At 41.4% G+C, this 23,569-nt stretch overlaps 2 protein-coding genes across 5 annotated transcripts in view; one reads left to right on the top strand and one right to left on the bottom strand.

Annotated features, from left to right (window-relative positions):
• Positions 1–12,224, bottom strand: part of LOC124796411 — a 104,484-nt gene extending 92,260 nt beyond the window's left edge. For both annotated transcript variants that reach the window (XM_047260591.1, XM_047260599.1), the window contains exon 1: positions 11,963–12,224. In XM_047260591.1, the coding sequence (XP_047116547.1) occupies positions 11,963–12,148 (186 nt within the window). In that variant the 5' untranslated portion in view covers positions 12,149–12,224. The remainder of the gene's footprint in view (positions 1–11,962) is intronic.
• Positions 12,225–12,506: 282 nt separating this feature from the next.
• LOC124712739 (pre-mRNA-splicing factor RBM22-like) overlaps positions 12,507–23,569 on the top strand; it is a 48,118-nt gene continuing 37,055 nt past the window's right edge. The window contains exons 1-2 of one of the 3 annotated variants that reach the window (XM_047242896.1): positions 12,507–12,735; positions 12,893–13,008. In XM_047242896.1, the coding sequence (XP_047098852.1) occupies positions 12,955–13,008 (54 nt within the window). In that variant the 5' untranslated portion in view covers positions 12,507–12,735; positions 12,893–12,954. Of the gene's footprint in view, positions 13,009–23,569 lie in introns of all 3 variants that reach the window. The other 2 variants (XM_047242895.1, XM_047242894.1) reach the window with 2 other exon arrangements.

Raw genomic sequence — 23,569 nt, 5'->3', positions numbered from 1 at the left:
TCAGGAGAGCAACACAGATCGCCAACCATGAGAAAATTGTTATCATTCTGGAAGGCAACACTAATATCCATGCAGTTCCATTGGATAATCATGTAGAGGGAGACTGGGTAAACCATGAAAGCATCGGGAGGACGGCCATGCCCCAAGATCACTGTGTCACCAGTACGGTTGCAACAACATGGTAATTATTGGTTCAGAATACAATGGTGTGGAGAAATCTAGTGCTCCTGGGGGTCACCAAATTAGCCTTCTACTGAACGTTTTCTTTTTCTTTCACAACTTTTGGCAGCTGAGACTCTTGTGAGGCCTTATTTGCCATGGGCATATGAACGGAAGAAGAGCAGGCAGTCCTCGGATCCATTTCACTCAGCTCCTTCAGCCAATGGCTGATGTCAGGTTGCTTAGCTGTGGATTTCTGGGAGAAGTTTCCCCGAAAGAGAGCCCTGTAACTGGCAGGTGCTGGAGGAAGATGCTCCTTCTTCAGTTGGGTGCGAGGATTGGTTCTCAAAGATGGTAGTGCTGGAACCACAAGATTTGGGGTCTACCTTCCCATGGTCAAGTCTGTTTGGGTGACTACCCAAGATCAATGTCGAGGGAGTAAATATGCCAGCTACTGCTGACAACCTGACCATAGCACTGGCAAAAGTCAATATCATTGAGGCTGGATAAAATTATTATTAAGGGGCATACAAATGAGAACAAGACAGATGGGAAAAAATTTGGCCAGGAGTGACTCTAGCACAGAGGGTTCCATACAGACTTAATTATGTAGGTAGACGGTTAATCAATTCCATAAATTGACAATCTTGACAATTTTTGCCTGTTATCGACACATACTGGCAAAATACTGGTCCCAGGGAGTCTGAGACTTTAAAGAACGTTTTAATTTCAAAGTATGAAGGCGGACAACAAATGACAAAAGAAATATTATTTTTGTGAGATTTAATTACAAATAAGCAATTTCTTGATTTTCTTTCCTTTACTTGCACTGGGAAACCTCAGTTCTTACCAAATTTCATGATCCTATGTGAATGGAAAGTACCCTATAGGTCCTAATGAGTGAACGTGCAAATTTCAAAATACATGGAATAAATGGCCGTATCTTTTGATTCCACTGGCTTATAAGCTTCAGTTTTTTTTCACTGCCAACGGACCGTAAACCTCTGTAACTGACATAAATGTCAATTTGATACATTTGCTCGCTTCTGAAAAAAAAATATTTTCAACAATCAATCAATCAGACAAACAGACAACAAAGTGATCCTATAAGGGTTCTGTTTTTCACCAATTGAGGAACAGAATCCTAAAGAAATTGAGTCAAGTACCCTAAAAAAGAAAGTGAAATGTTCATTATTTCAAAAGTATGTGCCATAACAGTCATCCCACAGTGATCGAGATAGTCAATGCCTTCATGAAAAAATGTGTGCTGTTGCCTATGGAACCATGATTGTACTCAGGCATGCACCTCTCCACTGAAGCAAAGCTAAAGCCTCTGATGTCTCTCTTTAGCGCTCCAAAAATATGGAGTCTGACCCATTCTCTAATATGGATCTCAAGCATGGATTATGTCATCTAACCAAACAAAACCAATTCTATCTGCTGACTGGAGGATGCTTCAAATAGCTGGAGATCTATGCTATGACTTCCCAACAACTTTGTTTTATGACACATTTCAAGCCAAGAGCGTGCTAGACAGAATAAAAGAACAAATCACCAGACTCTTACATGGGGAGAGATCGGGACTGTATGGAAAATGTGTGGGCAGGCTCACATGTTGCCAAGGTTGTTTAGGCTATGCTGCAGAAGTATCACTGAGAAGCCCTTACACATCCTCCGAAGGTGTTCGATCTCTCCCCATGCAATTTCCATATTATTGTACATCTGAAGAAAGACATTTGTGGCCATCGATTTGTTTCAGATGAAAAGGTTCATTCCTGGGTGCAATCGTGGATCTGTAAGCAAACGCAAAATTTCTCCATGAAGGCAATGACCATCTTGTCTCATAGTGGGGTAAATATATTAACAGTTAAGGACATTACTTCAGAAATAATAAACAGTTCACTTGATTTTTTTTCCCCATCTGTCTCATTTTTACTTGACTACCCCTCAAAAGTTTTCCAAGCTTCAAGGTATGAGAGACAATCTGTGAACATCAGCTCCTGGATTTTGCATTTCTTAATTAGGGTAGCCTATTTGGAGGTTGGTGATGGTGGTCATTCCCACAGTTGACACATACAGGTGGTAGAGTACACGGTGAATTTTCGTGAAGTGGCCTGCCAGAGTCTCTACAAATCACATGTGTGTACACTGTGATTACATACCTTGTCTTTCCAAAATGCTTTGAGACTGGATTAATAGTAATAAAAAAACAACTGTTAATATTGTGGTTTTAGTGTTTCAGATATTCTATGTAGTCTCCCTCCCCATGAACCATGGACCTTGTCGTTGGTGGGGAGGCTTGCGTGCCTCAGCAATACAGATAGCCGTACCGTAGGTACAACCACAACGGAGGGGTATCTGTTGAGAGGCCAGACAAACGTGTGGTTCCTGAAGAGGGGCAGCAGCCTTTTCAGTAGTTGCAAGGGCAACAGTCTGGATGATTGACTGATCTGGCCTTGTAACAATAACCAAAACGGCCTTGCTGTGCTGGTACTGCGAACGGCTGAAAGCAAGGGGAAACTATGGCCGTAATTTTTCCCGAGGGCATGCAGCTTTACTGTATGATTAAATGATGATGGCGTCCTCTTGGGTAAAATATTCCGGAGGTAAAATAGTCCCCCATTCGGATCTCCGGGCGGGGACTACTCAAGAGGATGTCGTTATCAGGAGAAAGAAAACTGGCGTTCTACGGATCGGAGCGTGGAATGTCAGGTCCCTTAATCGGGCAGGTAGGTTAGAAAATTTGAAAAAGGAAATGGATAGGTTAAAGTTAGATATAGTGGGAATTAGTGAAGTTCGGTGGCAGGAGGAACACGACTTCTGGTCAGGTGACTACAGGGTTATAAACACAAAGTCAAATAGGGGTAATGCAGGAGTAGGTTTAATAACGAATAGGAAAATAGGAACGCGGGTAAGCTACTACAAACAGCTTAGTGAACGCATTATTGTGGCCAAGATAGATACGAAGCCCACACCTACTACAGTAGTACAAGTTTATATGCCAACTAGCTCTGCAGATGACGAAGAAATTGAAGAAATGTATGATGAAATAAAAGAAATTATTCAGATAGTGAAGGGAGACGAAAATTTAATAGTCATGGGTGACTGGAATTCGAGTGCAGGAAAAGGGAGAGAAGGAAATGTAGTAGGTGAATATGGATTGGAGCTAAGAAATGAAAGAGGAAGCCGCCTGGTAGAATTTTGCACAGAGCACAACTTAATCATAGCTAACACTTGGTTTAAGAATCATGATAGAAGGTTGTATACATGGAAGAACCCTGGAGATACTAAAAGGTATCAGATAGATTATATAATGGTAAGACAGAGATGTAGGAACCAGGTTTTAAATTGTAAGACATTTCCAGGGGCAGATGTGGACTCTGACCACAATCTATTGGTTATGACCTGTAGATTAAAACTGAAGAAACTGCAAAAAGGTGGGAATTTAAGGAGATGGGACCTGGATAAACTGAAAGAACCAGAGATTGTACAAAGTTTCAGGGAGAGCATAAGGGAACAATTGACAGGAATGGGGGAAAGAAATACAGTAGAAGAAGAATGGGTAGCTTTGAGGGATGAAGTAGTGAAGGCAGCAGAGGATCAAGTAGGTAAAAAGACGAGGGCTAGTAGAAATCCTTGGGTAACAGAAGAAATATTGAATTTAATTGATGAAAGGAGAAAATATAAAAATGCAGTAAATGAAGCAGGCAAAAAGGAATACAAACGTCTCAAAAATGAGATCGACAGGACGTGCAAAATGGCTAAGCAGGGATGGCTAGAGGACAAATATAAGGATGTAGAGGCTTATCTCACTAGGAGTAAGATAGATACTGCCTACAGGAAAATTAAAGAGACCTCTGGAGATAAGAGAACCACTTGTATGAACATCAAGAGCTCTGATGGAAACCCAGTTCTAAGCAAAGAAGGGAAAGCAGAAAGATGGAAGGAGTATATAGAGGGTCTATACAAGGGCGATGTACTTGAGGACAATATTATGGAAATGGAAGAGGATGTAGATGAAGATGAAATGGGAGATACAATACTGCGTGAAGAGTTTGACAGAGCACTGAAAGACCTGAGTCGAAACAAGGCCCCCGGAGTAGACAACATTCCATTGGAACTACTGACGGCCTTGGGAGAGCCAGTCCTGACAAAACTCTACCATCTGGTGAGCAAGATGTATGAAACAGGCGAAATACCCTCAGACTTCAAGAAGAATATAATAATTCCAATCCCAAAGAAAGCAGGTGTTGATAGATGTGAGAATTACCGAACAATTAGTTTAATAAGCCACAGCTGCAAAATACTAACACGAATTCTTTACAGACGAATGGAAAAACTAGTAGAAGCCGACCTCGGGGAAGATCAGTTTGGATTCCGTAGAAATACTGGAACACGTGAGGCAATACTGACCTTACGACTTATCTTAGAAGAAAGATTAAGGAAAGGCAAACCTACGTTTCTAGCATTTGTAGACTCAGAGAAATGCTTTTGACAATGTTGACTGGAATACTCTCTCTTTCAAATTCTAAAGGTGGCAGGGGTAAAATACAGGGAGCGAAAGGCTATTTACAACCTGTACAGAAACCAGATTGCAGTTATAAGAGTCGAGGGACATGAAAGGGAAGCAGTGGTTGGGAAGGGAGTAAGACAGGGTTGTAGCCTCTCCCCGATGTTATTCAATCTGTATATTGAGCAAGCAGTAAAGGAAACAAAAGAAAAATTCGGAGTAGGTATTAAAATCCATGGAGAAGAAATAAAAACTTTGAGGTTCGCCAATGACATTGTAATTCTGTCAGAGACAGCAAAGGACTTGGAAGAGCAGTTGAACGGAATGGATGGTGTCTTGAAGGGAGGATATAAGATGAACATCAGCCAAGGCAAAACGAGGATAATGGAATGTAGTCGAATTAAGTCGGGTGATGTTGAGGGTATTAGATTAGGAAATGAGACACTTAAAGTAGTAAAGGAGTTTTGCTATTTGGGGAGCAAAATAACTGATGATGGTCGAAGTAGAGAGGATATAAAATGTAGACTGGCAATGGCAAGGAAAGCGTTTCTGAAGAAGAGAAATTTGTTGACTTCGAGTATAGATTGAAGTGTGAGGAAGTCATTTCTGAAAGTATTTGTATTGAGTGTAGCCATGTATGGAAGTGAAACATGGACGGTAAATAGTTTGCACAAGAAGAGAATAGAAGCTTTCAAAATGTGGTGCTACAGAAGAATGCTGAAGATTAGATGGGTAGATCACATAACTAATGAGGAGGTACTGAATAGGATTGGGGAGAAGAGGAGTTTGTGGCACAACTTGACCAGAAGAAGGGATCGGTTGGTAGGACATGTTCTGAGGCATCAAGGGTTCACCAATTTAGTATTGGAGGGCAGCGTGGAGGGTAAAAATCGTAGGGGGAGACCAAGAGATGAATACACTAAGCAGATTCAGAAGGATGTAGGTTGCAGTAGGTACTGGGAGATGAAGAAGCTTGCACAGGATAGAATAGCATGGAGAGCTGCATCAAACCAGTCTCAGGACTGAAGACCACAACAACAACAACATATGTAGTCTCCCCCAACTTGAATACAAAGCACAGAACTTTTATATAACTGTATGTAACTGTCAAAAAAGTTCTCCTTTGGGATGCTGTTTAACTCGCATGTCACACTGCACCTTCTTCAGTCTTGCCAAACACTAAGGGACTCATATGCATTATTTTTTTTCCCCCTATTGCTAACAACAAGTCTTGTCACCCATGATGATCTTTTCCAGAAAGCAACTGTCCATGATTAATTGTAATCAAATTGCAGTACACACTCATGTGCTGTTGGTTTTGTTCAAGAGTCAAGATGTGTGTGACTAACTTTGCACACATTTTTCTCTCTTTCAAAACATTCCGTAGAATGTCTCAAACACTTGATTGAGGGACACATTCAGTTCATTGCTCCACTGCAATTTGTGATCCCATAATGTCGACACACTATGGTTGCACATCCTATACTTAACACTGCCTGCTCATAAATGACTTGTCAAATGCACATTTGTTGTTTACAATTGTTAGTTCGCACGACCTCTGTAGTTACTGCTGTGATGATGTCACTTATACACTTGGGATAAAATTAGTCTGGAACTTTTGGACAGAAAGTGCATGCCCAAAATGCTAGCATTTAAAGCTCCCAACCGAGAATGAGAAATATGACTCCACATCACAGTGGTAAACCATGTCTTACATCTTTTCTGAAAGGGAATCTCCCTCAAAAGCAAGGATGAATGTGCTGGAGTCACTCTTGTTGACTGGTGTGTCTTGACACACAGTATGTATAAAGAGGATCCCTGCATCTCCAAGTGTTCATACAACTAATCCATCTGTAGTATTAGGTCCCACTGACAAACTAATCCCTGTACTATGTCTGGGTTCTTATGGGGTATTGTGGTAGCAGGTACATCACGAAATTATATACAATAGAGCAATGCCTATAACTTGGCTTAAGATGGAACCATTTCTTAATGTACTCAGGGATGAAAGCCTGCCAAATATATTTTCCACTGAGAGAAAGGGCTCTCTATCTGTCCGGAACAAAACCAGGAAACGAGTAAAGTAAATTTTTGCAAATCACTTGGTTTTGATTTCTTTTCATGGTGTGACCAAGGAAGGAAAGTTCATAGGATCCTAATAACCTGCATTGAATTGTGATCTGTCTAAAGAGACTGACAACCCCTTGTGGCCACTGCCCGATAATTCTAGTCATATTACACACCGTGTTGTTGCCAAGTCTAACAAAGCCTCTCCCTACGAGTGCCATCCAGCCAAAGCCAAGACCACATGGCATGATGGCCTTCATCCTGAGTCACAGTACCCCTAAATAGACAGGTACCTACTCTATGGCATACAGCATACACAGATGAGTTGACAGCTCAGGCACCAACAGTGTGAACCCTGCATGGTCAGGGGGACTACTGCCGTATGGGTAACTGATCCCATCCCCCTCCCCCCTCCATGGCCTGGCTACCATGCTGGGTGCTGTTCAACCTTCCCCACATATCCTGTAAAAGGAATTTAAGGTAGAGGTTAAACCCAGATGTGAGGAGCACACATAAGTTAAAAAAATACATTATAAAATAAAGAGAACAAAGTGGAAAAGTCTGTAACTGATATCCTAAGAGTGGGATAAGTCGTCAGCTGGGAATCCATCCTGGAGAATAAGTCTGAGAAAAGACACCATCAGAGAGTAAAATTGCAGCACAGGAAAATCAGTAGTAGTGCAATGGCTTGGTTGCCCACGCTCTTCATATGCATTCTCAAAAAAAGCCTTGAGAGCCTCCTGGAGGGGAGAGAGGCAGAGAGTGATCATTCAGTGTGTGGAATGAACTGATATGTTTCTCTGCTCTTCCTGGAACAACAATACTCGGAAATATATGGGTAAGCATAAGGGTACTACACTGATGAAAGGTATTCCTACACTGAATCATATTGAATTCCAGTGGATGGCAGTCTATCTCCTGCCTCCCTTACTATAAAATTCATGTGGTAATTACAGTTCTTGTGATCATCATGAGCCACTGGTAGATTCTTCATAGTGGGATATATAATGTGTAAGTAGTGTCTGCGATCTTTTTGTTGATATTTTTCAGTTGCAGATGCTGTTAATGTACTTTGTTTTCAATATGCCATTTCATTCTGGTGGATGGTGGCTTAAGTCATGTTGTTTACTAGTCTAGTGAAGATGGTGATATTTTGGTGGTTTGCAATGGATTATGTAGTATACTAGACACAAAAAGGTAGTCCCGTAAGTCTGGTAAGTTTCCATGAAAGAACGGAACATTTTTGTTGTGCCTTCATTGTTGCCAAGCTTGAATATTCCATGAAAGAAATTCAACGATTTACAGCAACCAGTACTTTATCGACAGCCTTCTGAATTGGTCAGCCTGTTGACTGTGACTACAACTGCAAAAATTGAGTTTTGTGTCGTTATTAAACATTCTCATTTGCAGTATTGGACTACTGCACAAATCAAAATAGAACTGGATGAAGTTCACGTGGACTCTGCTCCATCATTGAAGGTCATCTACTTTTGGACTAAAGAATTTAAACATGGTCAGATAAGCACCAAAGAAAAAGTGTTCTCTGGCTGTCCAATTGAGGTCACTGCAAGGGAAACCATTCACAAAATCGGTGATACAGTAATGCAAGATGGCCAAATAAAAATTCATGAGATTGGTGAGACTGTAAGCATCTCAATTGAGCGAGTGCATAATATCCTGCACAGAGAATTAGCTATGAAGAATCTGTGTGTGAGGTGTGTGCCACAACTGCTCACAGTCAAATAAAAATGCATCTGGCACAACATTTCAGCACAATGTCTGGTGATGTTTTATGGCAACTTGCAAGGCTTTTTGTGCCAATTTGTGACTGCTGATGAAACCAGAATCCATAATTATACACCAGCATCAAAACAGCAGTCAAAACAATGGACAAATGCTGCTGAAAGTGCACCAAAAGTAGGGAAAAAGCATTTGACAGCTCGTACAGTAAGGTCCAATGTTTTTTGGGCTTCACAAGAGACAACTCTCATAGATTACCTGAAAAAATAGCAACAACAATAATAATAATAATAAATAAGTAAATAAAATAAGAATGCAGAACTGTAACTGGACCCTATTATGCTTCACTGCTGCATTGTTTGAAAATTGTGTTGGCCGAAACAAGACCAAAGTTGGCAAGCAAAAAAGTACTCTTCCACCAGAATAATTCACCATCCCACACATCAGCGACAACAGTGGTGACTGTGAACAAACTGGGCCTTCAGTTGGCTCCTCAGCCACACTATTAACTACATTTTGCCCCAAGTGACTTCTTCATGTTCCCTAACTTGAAACTTTTGGCTTGCTGGAAAGAAATTTTTATCAAATGAGGAGGTGATAGTTGCTGTCTACGAGTATCTTGCACTGTTCAACAGTACCTGTTTCTCTGATGGGATTAAAAAGCTGAGAAATCACTGAATAAAGTGTGTATCCCTCAAACAAGACTATGTCAAGAAGTAACGTGGGTTTGTTAAGAAACAAACATTATTTTCTTGCTGTTTTCCAGACTTACCAAGCCACTGCCGAATGTATTTATAACGGTATTGATGACACTGTTATAGGTCAAGATACTACTGTTTTACTTTGACCAATGACATTACTGTTGTCACTATTTTTTCACAACTTGAACATCAGAATACTTTCATATCAAGGTTAGGTTGGAAGGTTACAGTCTGGTATCGAGTAAGCAAAGCAAACAAATGGGTCAGAATACACTAGTCCTTTCGCCACCTCTGTGTCCAACACATCCTCCCATCTTGATATATCTCCTCCTCCCTACCTTCTCTGTCTCTTCATCTTGTCCACCCCCTCTCTTTCTCCAGTTCATTTACCCAATATCTCTGACAATATCTTCCGTCCCCTCTCTCTTTTCATCTCTGCCACCTCCTCCTCCTTTTCCATCTGCCCATTAACCATCTACACGCCCACCTTCCTCATGAATCTTCCTCTCCTCCTCTCTCTCCATCCATTTCCTCACCCCCATCACTCTGTTCATACCCTCCTCTATCCATCTCAACCTGTTCCCAGCAATGCTCATTGGCACATGTAGCTCCTGCAGTACAACTCAATAAAGCAGACCAGTACCACTCCCACAACATGCCTGTCAGTCAGGGCAGTCTACATAACAGGGGCTTGCAAATCATTTATTTGCCCCTGATGTACAGGCCTCCATGCAAAGCAAGGTCGCGCAACTCCAACACAACAATCCTGTCATGCTGGCAGCCTACATGTCAGGGTCTGGAAAACTGTTCCTTGCCTGGTATGTCAGCTCCACTGCAAATCAGGTTGATATAGCAGGCCGATACTGCTCCCATAGCACACACCTGTTATGCAGGACAGCCTATAGGCCTGCTGTTTCTGTACCAAATTTGAATGATATTGAGCGGAGAATTTGGGAGGAGATCCCAAACACACACTTTGTTTTATATATGTAACAGATTGTGCACTCTAAAGTTATATTTAAATCCCTGAAGAATGCCGCTATTTTTTCCATTGTGATATGAATTTTCAAGTTCTTAATGTGTTTGAATGTATTAATAACAAGAATGTCCCAACTCAAATCCTCATATTCCTGTGGGCGACTTGTTAGTTTGTTTAATTCTGCTAATGTTTTCATGTTGTTGTTATATCATTCACTCGTCATTTCTTGATGCTCATACCTCTGCCATGTTAATGACCTCATCAGAGCATTTGCTCGGTAATGCATTGTTAACTAATCCCATAATTTCACCTTAATATGCTCTAAATAAATAGCCTTACATATTTTAATGTTTGTGTCCGATTCTAGTGAGGTCTAATGTAAGAGTATTTGTCATTTCACTGTTTTATATGCATAACATTAGCATATGTTTGTCTGTATTGTGAATAGCCGTACCCCATCTCCAGGTCTCCAAATTTTCTGATGATTCGACATACACATATAGGTTATGAAACTGAATTTGTCTATGAACAAACTCAAAGAGATATGAATATTAACAACCAGGTCATTCTGAATTACAGTTAATAACAATGTGCTTTTCACATTTCTTTGTGGCTTATCCAACTCAACATTCTTTCTGAGATTGTCACCCGCTGAAAATAACATATGGGATTGGTTAGAAACAAATCACAACTTACTTTTTGTAATCATGTATTTTGTTTACTAGGCAGCATGGTGGTACTACCTCCAGATATTATGATGCAAAGCAACAACTTTGGATCCATCATCTGTGGGCATCAGATGAATGAAAACTGTACACCGGTTTTAACATGATTGGTGCTTATGGAATCAGTGTTTATTCCTTGAAAGGACAATACAGTTCGCTATGTTGCTCAAGAGATATCGTACAAACTGCTGCTACAAAAGGCATCAGGTCTCTTGCATGGCTGATACAGAATCTAACAGATACCCCATCAATTCCAGTAGATGTCCCTCCCTCAAAAGACTTTAGCCTACATTTTGACTGTGTGAAGACATCTCTACGGGTCTCATTCTCATCTTTGTGTGAAGATTGAGATGACAAGCAATAGTGCAATCTTCTTAACTACAGCAACTTGAACAGGCCAAATCTAGCATTTCAATCTTCACTTTATAATATTAGGTTACAGTATCGGTGCAACCAATGAGGAAATGAATTGACTAAATTTATCAACTACCTGATATTATAATCGCCAAACTACTAGAGATTTATCTTTAAACCAGCATATGAGATTTTGCAAAATTTCACTGTATTTAAGCAAACAACAAAGGAAAACACTCCGGGCACACTGTCCCACGATTCATGGGAATAAACTCTCTATTAACCAAACTAGGGGAAACTGCTAACAGCAGAAAATACCAACACTACAGAGGGAGCGGTGGGGGCGGGGAGAGGATGCAGGTTTTACACATTTCCATTCCAACACATACCTGTTGGCTCCCTTATATATTTCCCTTCGTGGCCTGTCTCTACTACTCTGTTTCCTTAAGCCACCGAAGAGATAACTAAAATTTAGCAGTAAAAGTGAGTTTCAAATTACAAACACTACTTTGTCAACAGTACTTATTTCCCTCTTCGTTTAGTTTCATTACTTTCATGTTCCGTCTTCTTTACAAAATAACAAACTAATGAAGTTTCCATTATTAAACTTTCAGTCATTATGAATACAATGAAGCACACCGGTAGTTGGGCGTTATAAGCAATCCGTAAACTGTCAGTGAGACCAAACAGGATGGTATTCCTGTCCATAGAGAATACCGATACTTACTTGTTTGACAGCACTATGGGAGTTAAATTCCTCACACACCGACTGCCATGTGTTAGATCGTATTGCAATTGACAAAATATCGAAATTCTCTGGTTCAACCAGGTTAAGATGTTTTCTTAGAATATCAAACAAAATAGAACTTTCTTCTTCAGAAAATGGTGAACAACGTCTTATTACTTTTGCCATGAGCACTCCCTAGTATATCAAGCAATCTAAAACTACTTTTCATTGGCCACTAAATATGTAATTCGAATTAAACAAATGTCTCCTACATCTTAAAAACCTGTCAATGTTATTGACCGTTCTTTGTCTCCCGGTGTAAGATGTCTGTGATTGAGCATTACCAATTTAATTTATGTTTCTAAATGAAGAAAAAAATATGAACCAAGAATTGTCTTACAGTAGTTCCTTTAATAACAACGTGATGTTGACCTACAATAGTCTTTCTTAAGGATTATGTGCATATTTTTTCTTTTTTAATACTGGATACTCGTAAATTTCTTATGTCCCATTTTCAACTGCTAAGTTGGCGAATCTGAACGAATGCGGGAGACGATTAGTGTCGAATTGTGGATTGATCTTGCGAGACCTTTTTTTTATTATTATTATTATTTACGAGTTATAGTGCTAATGGCTGCAAAGAAGTAAGGACTGTAGTCACATTTTTTTAGAAACAAGGAAGAAGAGCCGACATACAGTGTGTCATGTTTAATAACTGGGAATTTAAGAGAATAACTGTAATAAGAATACCAACGTTACCATCATTATAAAAAGTGCAACAGCCATTGTATAATTCGTTGTCTCGTTAGTACGTACATATTAAAGATTCTTCTACAGTTTTGAAGTGCAGCGTGTGGTTGTTAACTGATTTTTAAGAATTGCAAGGGCAGTAGCAAAAGCAAAGTGTTTCAACTGTTGCTGTCATTGCAGACCAATATGGATCCCTCTGCCTCCTGAATCACTGAAATTAACGCGCTCGCGAGTAGAACGAAATGGCAACTTCGAAGACATCAAACACCTACAACCGTCAGAATTGGGAAGATGCTGTGAGTACTACAAAAAGCTGATATGCGGACTAATGTGTTTTCTTTTAATCTTATTCCAAACATCGCACTGTTGGTTTGCTCATAAGATAAGTTGTTTAACCGCGCTTGGTGATAAGTGTTCCCTACGTGACGATGTGCAGCTGAAGCTTCAGGGATGTTTCTGTATCGAAGCGTGTGTTGTGTGAAAAGCAGAAACACGGCAAGTAAGTCAGAACTACTGAGGGTAGCCCTATATGTTAGATGGTCCCTCGGGGTGGGTGATATTTATAAGTAAACAGCTTTGATAGTGAAAATGGTTGCACAAAAATTGGGAGTTTGCTGTTCAAGTCGTAGTTTATGCTGGAAGTAATTCTGACCCTTAAGTTTCCTTCATCTGTAATAGAACTTTGTTTATGAAAAGTATGTTTTACTAGATACTCAACTTTTTTGTCGTTTTATTATAGTTGAATGGTGTACAGGTTGAAAAACGGAGGAAGACCGAAGGTGGTCTCCAGGAAAATATTCGGCCTACTGTGTGAAACCAATCTTTGGGTTGTGCATCAGTTACAAATAAGTGCATATGGTGAACAGGTTAACTAGCTGAACTCACTGGCAGCGTAATTTTGTCAAACAGATTATCCCTATGTAAACAGTAAGATTTCCTAAATGCTTGTAAATAATTTGTTGGTTTGTAGATGGACTGTTGAATTTCGACTTTATAACAGGTCTAGGCCTACTATTTGTTAGTATGAATTGTCAAGCACTATAATCCTAGTAATTCAGTCCATGTAAGTAATGTTTGATAATAGACCGCATTATTGTTATGCAAACTGTTGTGGCTTATGATTTTCGGTATTCAAGAGCACTTGCCCGCGAAAGGCAAAGGTCCCGAGTTCAAGTCTCGGTCGGGCACACAGTTTTAATCTACCAGGAAGTTTCATATCAGCGCACGCTGTGCTGCAGAGTGAAAATCTCATTCTGGATTTTCGGTATTCGTTTTTTACTACAGTAAGCTAAAAAGCTACATCAAAATCATAGCAATGTTTTCTGTAAATGCTGTATTTCTGAATATTGGTGTTATGTTTCAGCTGCCAGGGTAATTCTTATCCTCTGTCCTTTCTTTTGCAATAGCAATCTTTGTAGACTCAGTTTCTTTTTAATCTACAATAATGCTCTATTTCGTACAACTAGAGTTGCACTGGTTGCCCATTCTAGAACCAGTTATATTTTTAAAAAATAATAATTTGTGGTCATCGCAGCAAACTGTGCAGAGTGTTGGACCTAGTTGAATACAGGAATGTTTGAATGTATAGCAACTCTGATGAAAACTGCAGTCTTAAAGTATGTAAGGACAAAAGCTGAATAGGTAGTTTAGGAGGAAAGGTAGTAGTACCTGATAAGTGTGGTACAATAATGTACACCACTATAGACTCAAAAGTGCAAAAATTGGTAATAATCAGTATTGTGTATAAAAGGTGCAGGTAGAATATTTAGGGCCTTCTTACTATCAAATTAATGGTATAATAAAGATTGTACATTTCTGCACCGGAGAGCAAACCCAAGCGTTCATCCAGCTGTCCTTCATTTAAGTACAGTGCTGATACAGCTCCATCCTTTATTCTAGCGTGTCCAGCTCAGCACATGCTCTATCTCTAATGACACTGAAATTAAATACTAGATACTTGTTGACATAAAAGCTACTGCCATTCAGTCTTCATCAGTGCCTGTAGATCTGATAATAAATTTATTGCTACCTATTTAATCTGAAATGTGCCCAATTGAGAAAGCCTGTCCTGTCTCAAGTCCAGCCTTTTTGAAACTAGTCAAAGGTAGTCTTGTTCTTCAAACCATACAAGGAAAAATTCACTAATGAGCTCGAAAACTTACAATGCATATGAAAATATTCACATTAATAATTTACTCATTTTACATAAATAGTTTAAAAGGAAAATAGTAAGAAAGCTATTAACTTACAACTATTGCTTTGTCACCACAATCTGAATTCAAAAATGGTGAATATTGTTACTTTTATTAAAAATTGATGATGATAATAAAACTTCAATGGAGCACAGTTTGCTATTAAATGAGATTTGAATCAGATTTTTTAAATGGTGTTTACATTTTATGTAGGTAGAATTGCAAATGTTTGTTAAAAATCGTAGGTTTCCTAAACTGTAACCTTAGTTAACTACAGGTTAACATTATTTTATTTGTTAATTCTTCCTTTGTCCATTCAGCACAATGCTATGCGACAAGTCAGATAAACTACAGAACTATATCATACCCAAATTAGGGTAGGCGTAGGTAAGAATTGGGCAGGAAAGTGTCCATGGCCTTATCTACATTTAAAACTACATACATACTCCCCAAGGCACTATACAGTGCATGGCAGAGGGTACCCTGTACCACTATTAGCCATTTCCTGCTCAACCAGAAATAGAGTAAGGGAAAAATGACTGTTACATGGCACTGTATGAGCCGTAGTTTCTCTAATCTTTGCGGTCCTTATGCAAAATTATGTTGGCAGCAGTAGAATCATTCTGCAGTCAGCTTCAAATGACAGCTCTCTAAATTTTCTCAAGTGTTCATCAAAAAGAAATCGTCTTCCTTTCAGGACTTTCCATTTACGTTCCTACCTACCGGTAACAAACCAAGCAACTCTCCTTTGAATTGCTTCTATGCCATCCTTCAACCTGGTGCACATCCCAAACACTCAAGCAGTGGGCAGCATTAGTGTCCTATATGCAGTCTCCTTTGAAAATGAACTACACTTTCCTAAACTTATCCCAATAAACCAAAATCAACCATTCGCCTTCCCTACTACAATCCTTACATGCCCATTCTGTTTCATATTTTTTTGCAATACAGTGCCTAGATTTTAGTTGACGTGATGTGTCAAGCAGCAGACTACTAATGCTGTATTCGAACATTATATGTTGGTTTTTCCCACTTATCTGCATTAGTTTACACTTTTCTACATTTAGAGCTAGCTGCCATTTGTCACACCAACTAGAAATTTTGTATAAGTCGTTTTGTATCCTCCTACAGTCACTCAATGTTGAAACATCTTCCTGTACACCACAGCATTGTCAGTAAACAGCCACAGATTGCTGCCCATGATTTTCCTCAAGATCATGTATCTTTGTAGAAAATAACATTGGTCCTATCACACTTCCCTGGGGCACTCCTGATGATTCCCTTGCCTCTGCTGAACACTTGCCATCTAGGGTTATGGGTTCTGTTACATAAGGAGTCTTCAAGCCACTCACATATCTGGGAATTTATTCCATATGCTCGTACCTTCATAAGTCTGCAGTGGAGCACCTTGTCAAATGCTTTTCAGAACTTAAGGAATATGGAATCTACTTGTTGCCCTTCTTCCACAGTTCGTAAGATATCGTGTGAGAAAAGGATAAATTGAGTTTCACAGGAGTGATGTTTTCTGGAGCTATGCTGATTTGTGGACAGAAGCTTTTCTGTCTTGAGGAAGTTTATTATATTTGAACTGGGAATATGTTCAAGAGTTCTACAGGCAAACCGATGTTATGGATATTGATTTGTAATTTTGCGAGTCCATTCTTTTTACCATTCTTATATGCAGGAATCATGTGCTTTTTTTTCTGGACACTTAGGACTGTGTGTTTGGCAAGAGATTCCTTTTAAATGCAAACCAGGGAAGGGCCAATGCTATAGAATACTCTACGTAAAACTGAATTGGGATTACATCTAGACCTGGGGACAGTATGTTTGTACGATTCTCCTGTGAACAACTTCCTAAAAGAGCAACTTAAAGCTTTGGGTTTCCTTTTGCTATTTTCTGCTGTCACATTAGACTCGCCAGTGGTGACTGGATAGAAGCCTTAGACCTGCATAGTGATTTTACGTAGGATCAGAATTTTCTTGTGTTCTTGGAAAGATCTTTCACTAAGGTATGACAGTGGTAGTTGCTGTATGCTTCATGCAGTGTTCTTTTTACAGCCACACAAATTTCTACTAATTTTTGCCTGTCATCGTTTGTGTATTCTCTTTTGAACCTAGAGTGCAATAGCCTTTGCTTCCTCAGCATTTTCCGAATTTCATTGTTAATCATGATGGGTCTTTTCCAGTCTTAATCCACTTGCTCTGCACATGGTTTTCCAGATCACGATTTACAGTCCGTTTAAACTTTATCCATAATTTCTTATATGTCCATCATAGTGAGTCTAAACGATCTTACCTCATTGTCTAAGTGGGATGCTACCAATTGCTTACCTGCTCTTTCTAGTAGAAATACTCACATAGCCTCCTTGATTTATTTCTCTCTCTCTCTCTCTCTCTCTCTCTCTCTCTCTCTCTCTCTCTCTACTGACAGTGTCAATAAGGTCAGACCTGTTTGTAGCTAGAAGTTCAAAAATATTTCCATTGCATGTGGACTCTCCAACTAGCTGCTCAAGACCATTTTCGGAAAACGTGTTCAAAAGTACTTGGCAACATTGTCTGTGTGTATTCCCTGCAGTGAATCCATAGACATCCCAGTCTACATTCGGTAGGTTAAAGTTGCCTCCAACTAATATTGCATACTCTGGGTATTTCCGCACTGCTAACCATAGACTTGCCTTGAATGACTAAAATTATCATGTTGGACAGTTGGGTTTCTGCCAGTTATTTACGTATTTCGTGCACGATATTTAAATGACTTGCAGTCTTCTTCAGATATTATCTGATATTGATTCAGTGTGGAACGAGTCTGGTATTTATGCCTATGTTGTGCTAGGCTCACCGTCTTCGATCCATGTCACATCAGGCGCTCTGTCCATGGTACACACTGACCAATAGCAGCCACTGTAGAGCTTTCTTATAGCCGCTGTGCATGTGATTTATGGTTATTATCCATTGTCAGTCTTGCTATGAGGTTCTGAATGACATTCAAGTCATGATAGACATTTTATCTTCCGATTGTTGTCACTTAACCCCTCCTGTGATCTAGGATGTTCTATTGCCATGTTGTGCTGTGTCAGGCATTCTGTCGTAGGTCTGTGCCTGTCAGGAGTGGCTGAAGTGTTATTTTCAGGCCACTGGTGTTAAGGTTGCCACTTGAGACTTGGTGGAAAGTCCTCAGGTGTTGGGTCTGTTGTCCGAGGTCCCGAGGTATCGTCCTTTGTTACATGTACTGGGAAGTTGTCTCTAACTCCATCTTTATACTTGTGTCCCCTGAGGTCTTGACGTTGCCTCTGTTATGTTCTCAGAAGGTCAAATGGCGGGTTCAAGGCAGAGCTCAACTGAAAACCTGTGTCAAGGTTAATGTGATTCTCCGTGGCGTTAATCTCGATAGAATCTTTGATAACACTGTCCCAGTATCTCGAAGGTTGCGTTAGAATCTTGGCATCATTGTACACTGATGTGTCAAATTTTGCAGTGTTGTATTTATTTGGACACAAAACAGTATAAACAGGTGATAGTAAAGTAGAAGCAATGTAAAGAATACAGAACGTAATCATCTGCAACATGTGGAACAGTAGACTTGATTTTTTTCATCTTCTTCTTCTTTTTCCCCCCACCCCAGCTTAACGGGCTTGCACATACATTCTGCCCACTGGTTAATGTGCTCAGTATGGGGTGTGACAACCTCAGGAACCAATACAGGCTTGACAATGACAGTACATGCTGTGAATGATGTCATCAATCTCATGTTGAGACAATGACACCCATTCTTACTGCAGAGCTGCTCACAAGTCTTGAAGAGTTGTTGGTGGATGCCGACGTGATGCAGTCCGTCCCCATAGTGCATATCAGATATGCCCTGTGGGATTCAAATTGGGAGAGCGAGCAGGCCATGCCATGTGTGCAATATCTTCTGTTTCCAAAAAACATCGACCACCTATGCTCTATGAGGTCAAGCATGATCATCCATAAATACGAAGTCTGGGCCCACAGCACCTCGCAACTACTGCACATGAGATCACAAGGTCTCACAGTGCCTGTCAGGAGTTAAATCTTGCTGGCTCAGCGGTAAAATTTCAGGAAGAGGTGTTAGAGGGGTCAACATAATCCCTGTCCACCCCATTAGGAATTCTCCTCAATATTGGTCTCCTTCCACAATGTTTGGGTCCTGAAATTGTGTTCGACATGCCCTCCAATATGAAACCCCCCCCCCCATTCGACCATCCAGGTTGCATGTTGATGGCTACACGCTAGACGTTCCCTTCTGTGAAGACATGCCAGAGGTAAACAGAAAGCAGGTCTTCAACAATAGAGGCCACTCTGCTGAAGCCTTCATTACAACACGTCCAGGGGATGCTGCAAGGTCAGAGGACAGTTGCAGTGCACACTGGACTCGTATTCGGGAGGACGACGATTCAATCTCGTGTCCGGCCATCCTGATTTAGGTTTTCCGTGATTTCCCTAAATCGCTCCAGGCGAATACCAGGATGGTTCCTTTGAAAGGGCATGGCCGACATCCTTCCCCATCCTTCCCTAACCTGATGAGACCGATGACCTCGCTGTCTGGTCTCCTACCCCAAACAACCCAACCCCAACAGTTCCAGTGGAATAATAAGGCAGTACTGTCATGCCCTTACAGGCAAATAATGGTCCACTCATTCTGATGGCACATTACGCCATCAGGCCGCATCAGTTTGCGACTCTCCTGCTTCCATTCTTCCTATGGTCCTCCAGAGCAGAGAGTCTGGCCTTCCACTGCAGAGTGTCGGTAGGCTCTTCTTCATGCCATACGGCACCGTCTCTGACTGTGTACTCAGCAATTGTGGATGTGGGACTACCCTGCAAACACTATCCTGCTTGATAGGTGCCCTGACGTCACTGCTGGCATGCTTGACCATGGATTAGAATGACATCTTCGCTGCAGAACACGATTGTAATGATATATGTTGACCGTTTGTATAATTATATCATGAATTAAACACAGGACAAGGAAACAGCAGTTTGTTGCTTTAATTTTGGACACCAGTGTAGTTCATAGAATGGCTGAGTTCTAAACAATGCTCAGCAATCGCTGACATGATTGCTTGTCTCAGTCTGGTGTGCCTTTGGTGTTCTTTGCACATGTTATGTGGTAAATGCCCAATTCCTGCAAACTCCGTCATCCTTCACACTCCTTAGCAGAGCCTTAATCTTGGTGGGTGGGTGGGACACGCTCTTTTATGTTTGAGAAGAATTTGGCTGATTTTGGTAGATGCAGGCCCAACATATGCCAAATGTGCAACCTTCTTCTTTCTTCTTATACTTCTGGTGGGGAAACAGGGCGCAGAGCCTTTTGAACATCTCAAATATCCATTTTTGTAGAACACAGATTTTAGGTGTTCTGTCACTGTCCTCAAATTGTCAGGATCTGACAGAGTTCATGCCCAGTGAACCAGAGTTCTGGGTACATCATTTTACTGTGCTGGGTGGTGGCAAGTGCTGGCTTGCAGGCACAAGTCGGTGTGATTGGATTTGTGGTACACACTATGTCTGGAGGTACCATCTGACTTCCTCTTGACTAATACATCTAGGAATGGAAGCAATTGATGTTCCTCCAGTTGCATGGTGAATTTAATGTTAGGCTGGTGTCAGTTTAGGTGGTCCAATAAAACATCAAGCTTTTTCCTCACGTGGGTCCATGTAACCGAGGTATCGTCCACCTAAAAAGCATATTGGTTGATCTGGGACTGATGTAAGTGCCTCCTCTTTATGTCTCCATAAAGAGATTGGTCACCACAAGTGGGAGGGGGCTGCCCATTGTCACCCCTACCATTTGCTTGTAGAATTGACCCACATATAGGAAGTACACGAGGTCAGTATGTGCCTGAATAAGTATAGGTGGCTCCTGAATAAGTATAGGTGGCTGGCAAAAGATCCAACAATTATCTTGATTTCACTTAGACCTGTTATACATGACCAGATTAACTTCCGACTCAGATTCTACCCAAAATAGAGGCATTATTTTTGTCAACTGCAATGAATGCTCCCCCTCTTGTCTTTTTGATATACATTCTGTGAATCAGTGAATATCTCGGAGCTTTTTGCGTTGGGTTTCAACCATCTCTCCATCCTGAGAATAATTTGAGTGTGAGAAATTTCCTGGAGGGCAGTAAATTAGGCCATTTTGTTATGAGTACACCGGCAATTTACTATTTAAACTTGACAGTCAAAGTTTCACTACCTGTGTGTCGTATAGCAAGCATTCATTAAAGTATCCTAAACTACCTGTAGCCTAAAAAACCGTCATGTGCACTCCACAAGTATTTTGCTATCTGAATAGCTGCTTCCTTTTTGTAGTGTACCCCTGACCTATCAAGGAGACTCTTACAATGCCCACCCATTAATGCAGGTCCAAAAGTCTACAGCCAAGACAGTCACAGAGGCGATGAAGCCTTTGGTTGAGACCTTCCACTCAGCTCCAAACCAAAGGAGCCTGATCAGATCAGCGAATTATGCTGCAAATTGTGAACTCTGATTGCATCCCTGTGCAAAGCCAGAAGTCTTCACCACTTTTGCCAGCTGTCTGTACAAACAGGATGGTCTCTGAACCCAAGCAAAAGGTGTCATTGGCGCCAACATGAGCCACAATGTGCAAATGACTGCACCCTGCACACTTAATAGGCACAGGCAAGGACTCATCCACACCTCAGGTAAGGGCTCCCCCCGGCAAACATATAGTGTGCACATTAGCTTTCTTCTGACCCTCAACATAGACACTGGACTCGCATTCTGGAGGACGACAGTTCAATCCCGCGTTCGGCCATCCTGATTTAGGTTTTCCTTGATTTTCCTAAATCGCTCCAGGCAAATGCCGCGATGGTTCCTTTCAAAGGGCACGACCAACTTCCTTCCCTGTCCTTCCCTAATCCGATGAGACCGATGACCTCACTCTCTGGTCTCCTTCCCCAAACAACTCAACTCAACTCTGACCCTCAACACTTGTTTCCGTAAGGGGCTCCATAATGTCACTTACATTATTGATGGAACCATCCCACCATTCACCTTAGAAACTTTGGAAAACGTGGATAGCCGCAATGGGTATGAACCCCATTCCTCCTGAATGTGATCCCCCCCCCCCCCCCCCCTTGCAGGTCCAGGGGTTAGAATAGGCTCAAGGTATTCCTGCCTGTTGTAAGAGGCGACTAAAAGGAGTCTCACATGTTTTGGGCTTCGTGATAGTCCCCTGTAGGGGATTTACAAAAAGCATATGACACGACCTGGCGATGTCATATCCTTCCCAAATTGTACGAGTGGGGTCTCAGAGGCCCACTCCCGATTTTCATCCAGAATTTTCTGTGTCTGTGTACTCTCTGTGTCCAAGTTGGCACCTCCAATAGTTCCACCAATATCTAGGAGAATGGGGTCTCACAGGTCTCTATATTGAGTGTCTCTATTTTTAGTGGCCATTAATGGTGTAGCAGCAGCTGTAGGGCCATCCATCTCACCTTCTCTGTATGCAAACGACTTCTGCATTTTGTACTGCTCCACCAGTACTGGTGTTGCTGAGCAGAGTCTACAGGGAGACATCAACAAGGCGCAGTCATGGGTTCTAGCCCACAGTTTCCAATTTTCAGCCACAAAGTCGTGTGTTATGCACTTCTGTCGGCATTGTACCATTTATCCAGAACCAGAACTTTACCTTAATAACAATCTACTCAGTGTAGAGGAGACATATCGATTTTTAAGACTGGTTTCTGATGCCCTATTGACTTGGCTTCCTCACCTTCATCATCTTAAGCAGAAGTGCTGGCAGCTCCTCAGTACCCTCTGCTGCAGCTCTACAAAGCCCTTGTTCAATCCCGTCTTGACTACAGGAGTCTTGTTTATGGTTCAGCGGTGCCCGCAGCATTGCGTTTACTCGACCCAGTGCACCACTGTGGCGTTCACATAGCAACAGGAGCTTTTTAGGACGAGTCCGGTGACCAGTGTCCTTGTGGAAGCTGGAGTGCCTCCATTGCAGGTTAGGTGTGCGCAACTGCTGGCCAGTTACGTAGCACACGTTCGTAGTTCTCCTGCGCATCCGAATCATCGTCTCCTTTTCCCCACCCACGGCAGTTCATCTCCCGCATTGGCGGCCCAGGTCGGAGCTTCCAATTGCAGTTCATGTCCGATCCGTTCCTTCAGAACTGGAGCCCTTGGCTTTACCACCTATACTTGAGGTCCATTCACGTACACCTCCATGGTGTACACCAAGGCCGCAGTTTCGCCTGGACCTTTCACATGGCCCTAAGGACTCAGTTAACCTTGCGGCTCTTTGCTGCCACTTCCTCTCAATTCTTGACAAGTACCGAGGCCATGAAGTGGTTTACACTGACGGCTCAATGGCTTACGCTCATGTCGTTTTCGTGTATGTCCATAGAGGACATATTGAACAGCATTCCTTGCATGATGGCTGCAGTGTTTACACTGCCGAGCTGGTGGCTATATCTCATGCTCTGGAGCACATCCGTTCATGCCCTGGGGAGGCGCTTCTTCTGTGTTCTGACTTCTTGAGCAGCCTACAAGCTCTCGACTAGTGCTACCCTTGTCATCCTTTGATAGCGACCATCCAGGAGTCCATCTATGCCCTGGAACAGTCCGGTCGATCAATGGTGTTTGTCTGGACCCCAGGTCATGCTGGAAT

Source organism: Schistocerca piceifrons, chromosome 1 (assembly GCF_021461385.2).
Source record: "Schistocerca piceifrons isolate TAMUIC-IGC-003096 chromosome 1, iqSchPice1.1, whole genome shotgun sequence".
Lineage (NCBI taxonomy): Eukaryota > Metazoa > Arthropoda > Insecta > Orthoptera > Acrididae > Schistocerca > Schistocerca piceifrons.
The sequence above is the reverse complement of the archived record's forward strand: the minus strand, read 5'-3'. Positions and strand labels throughout refer to the sequence as shown.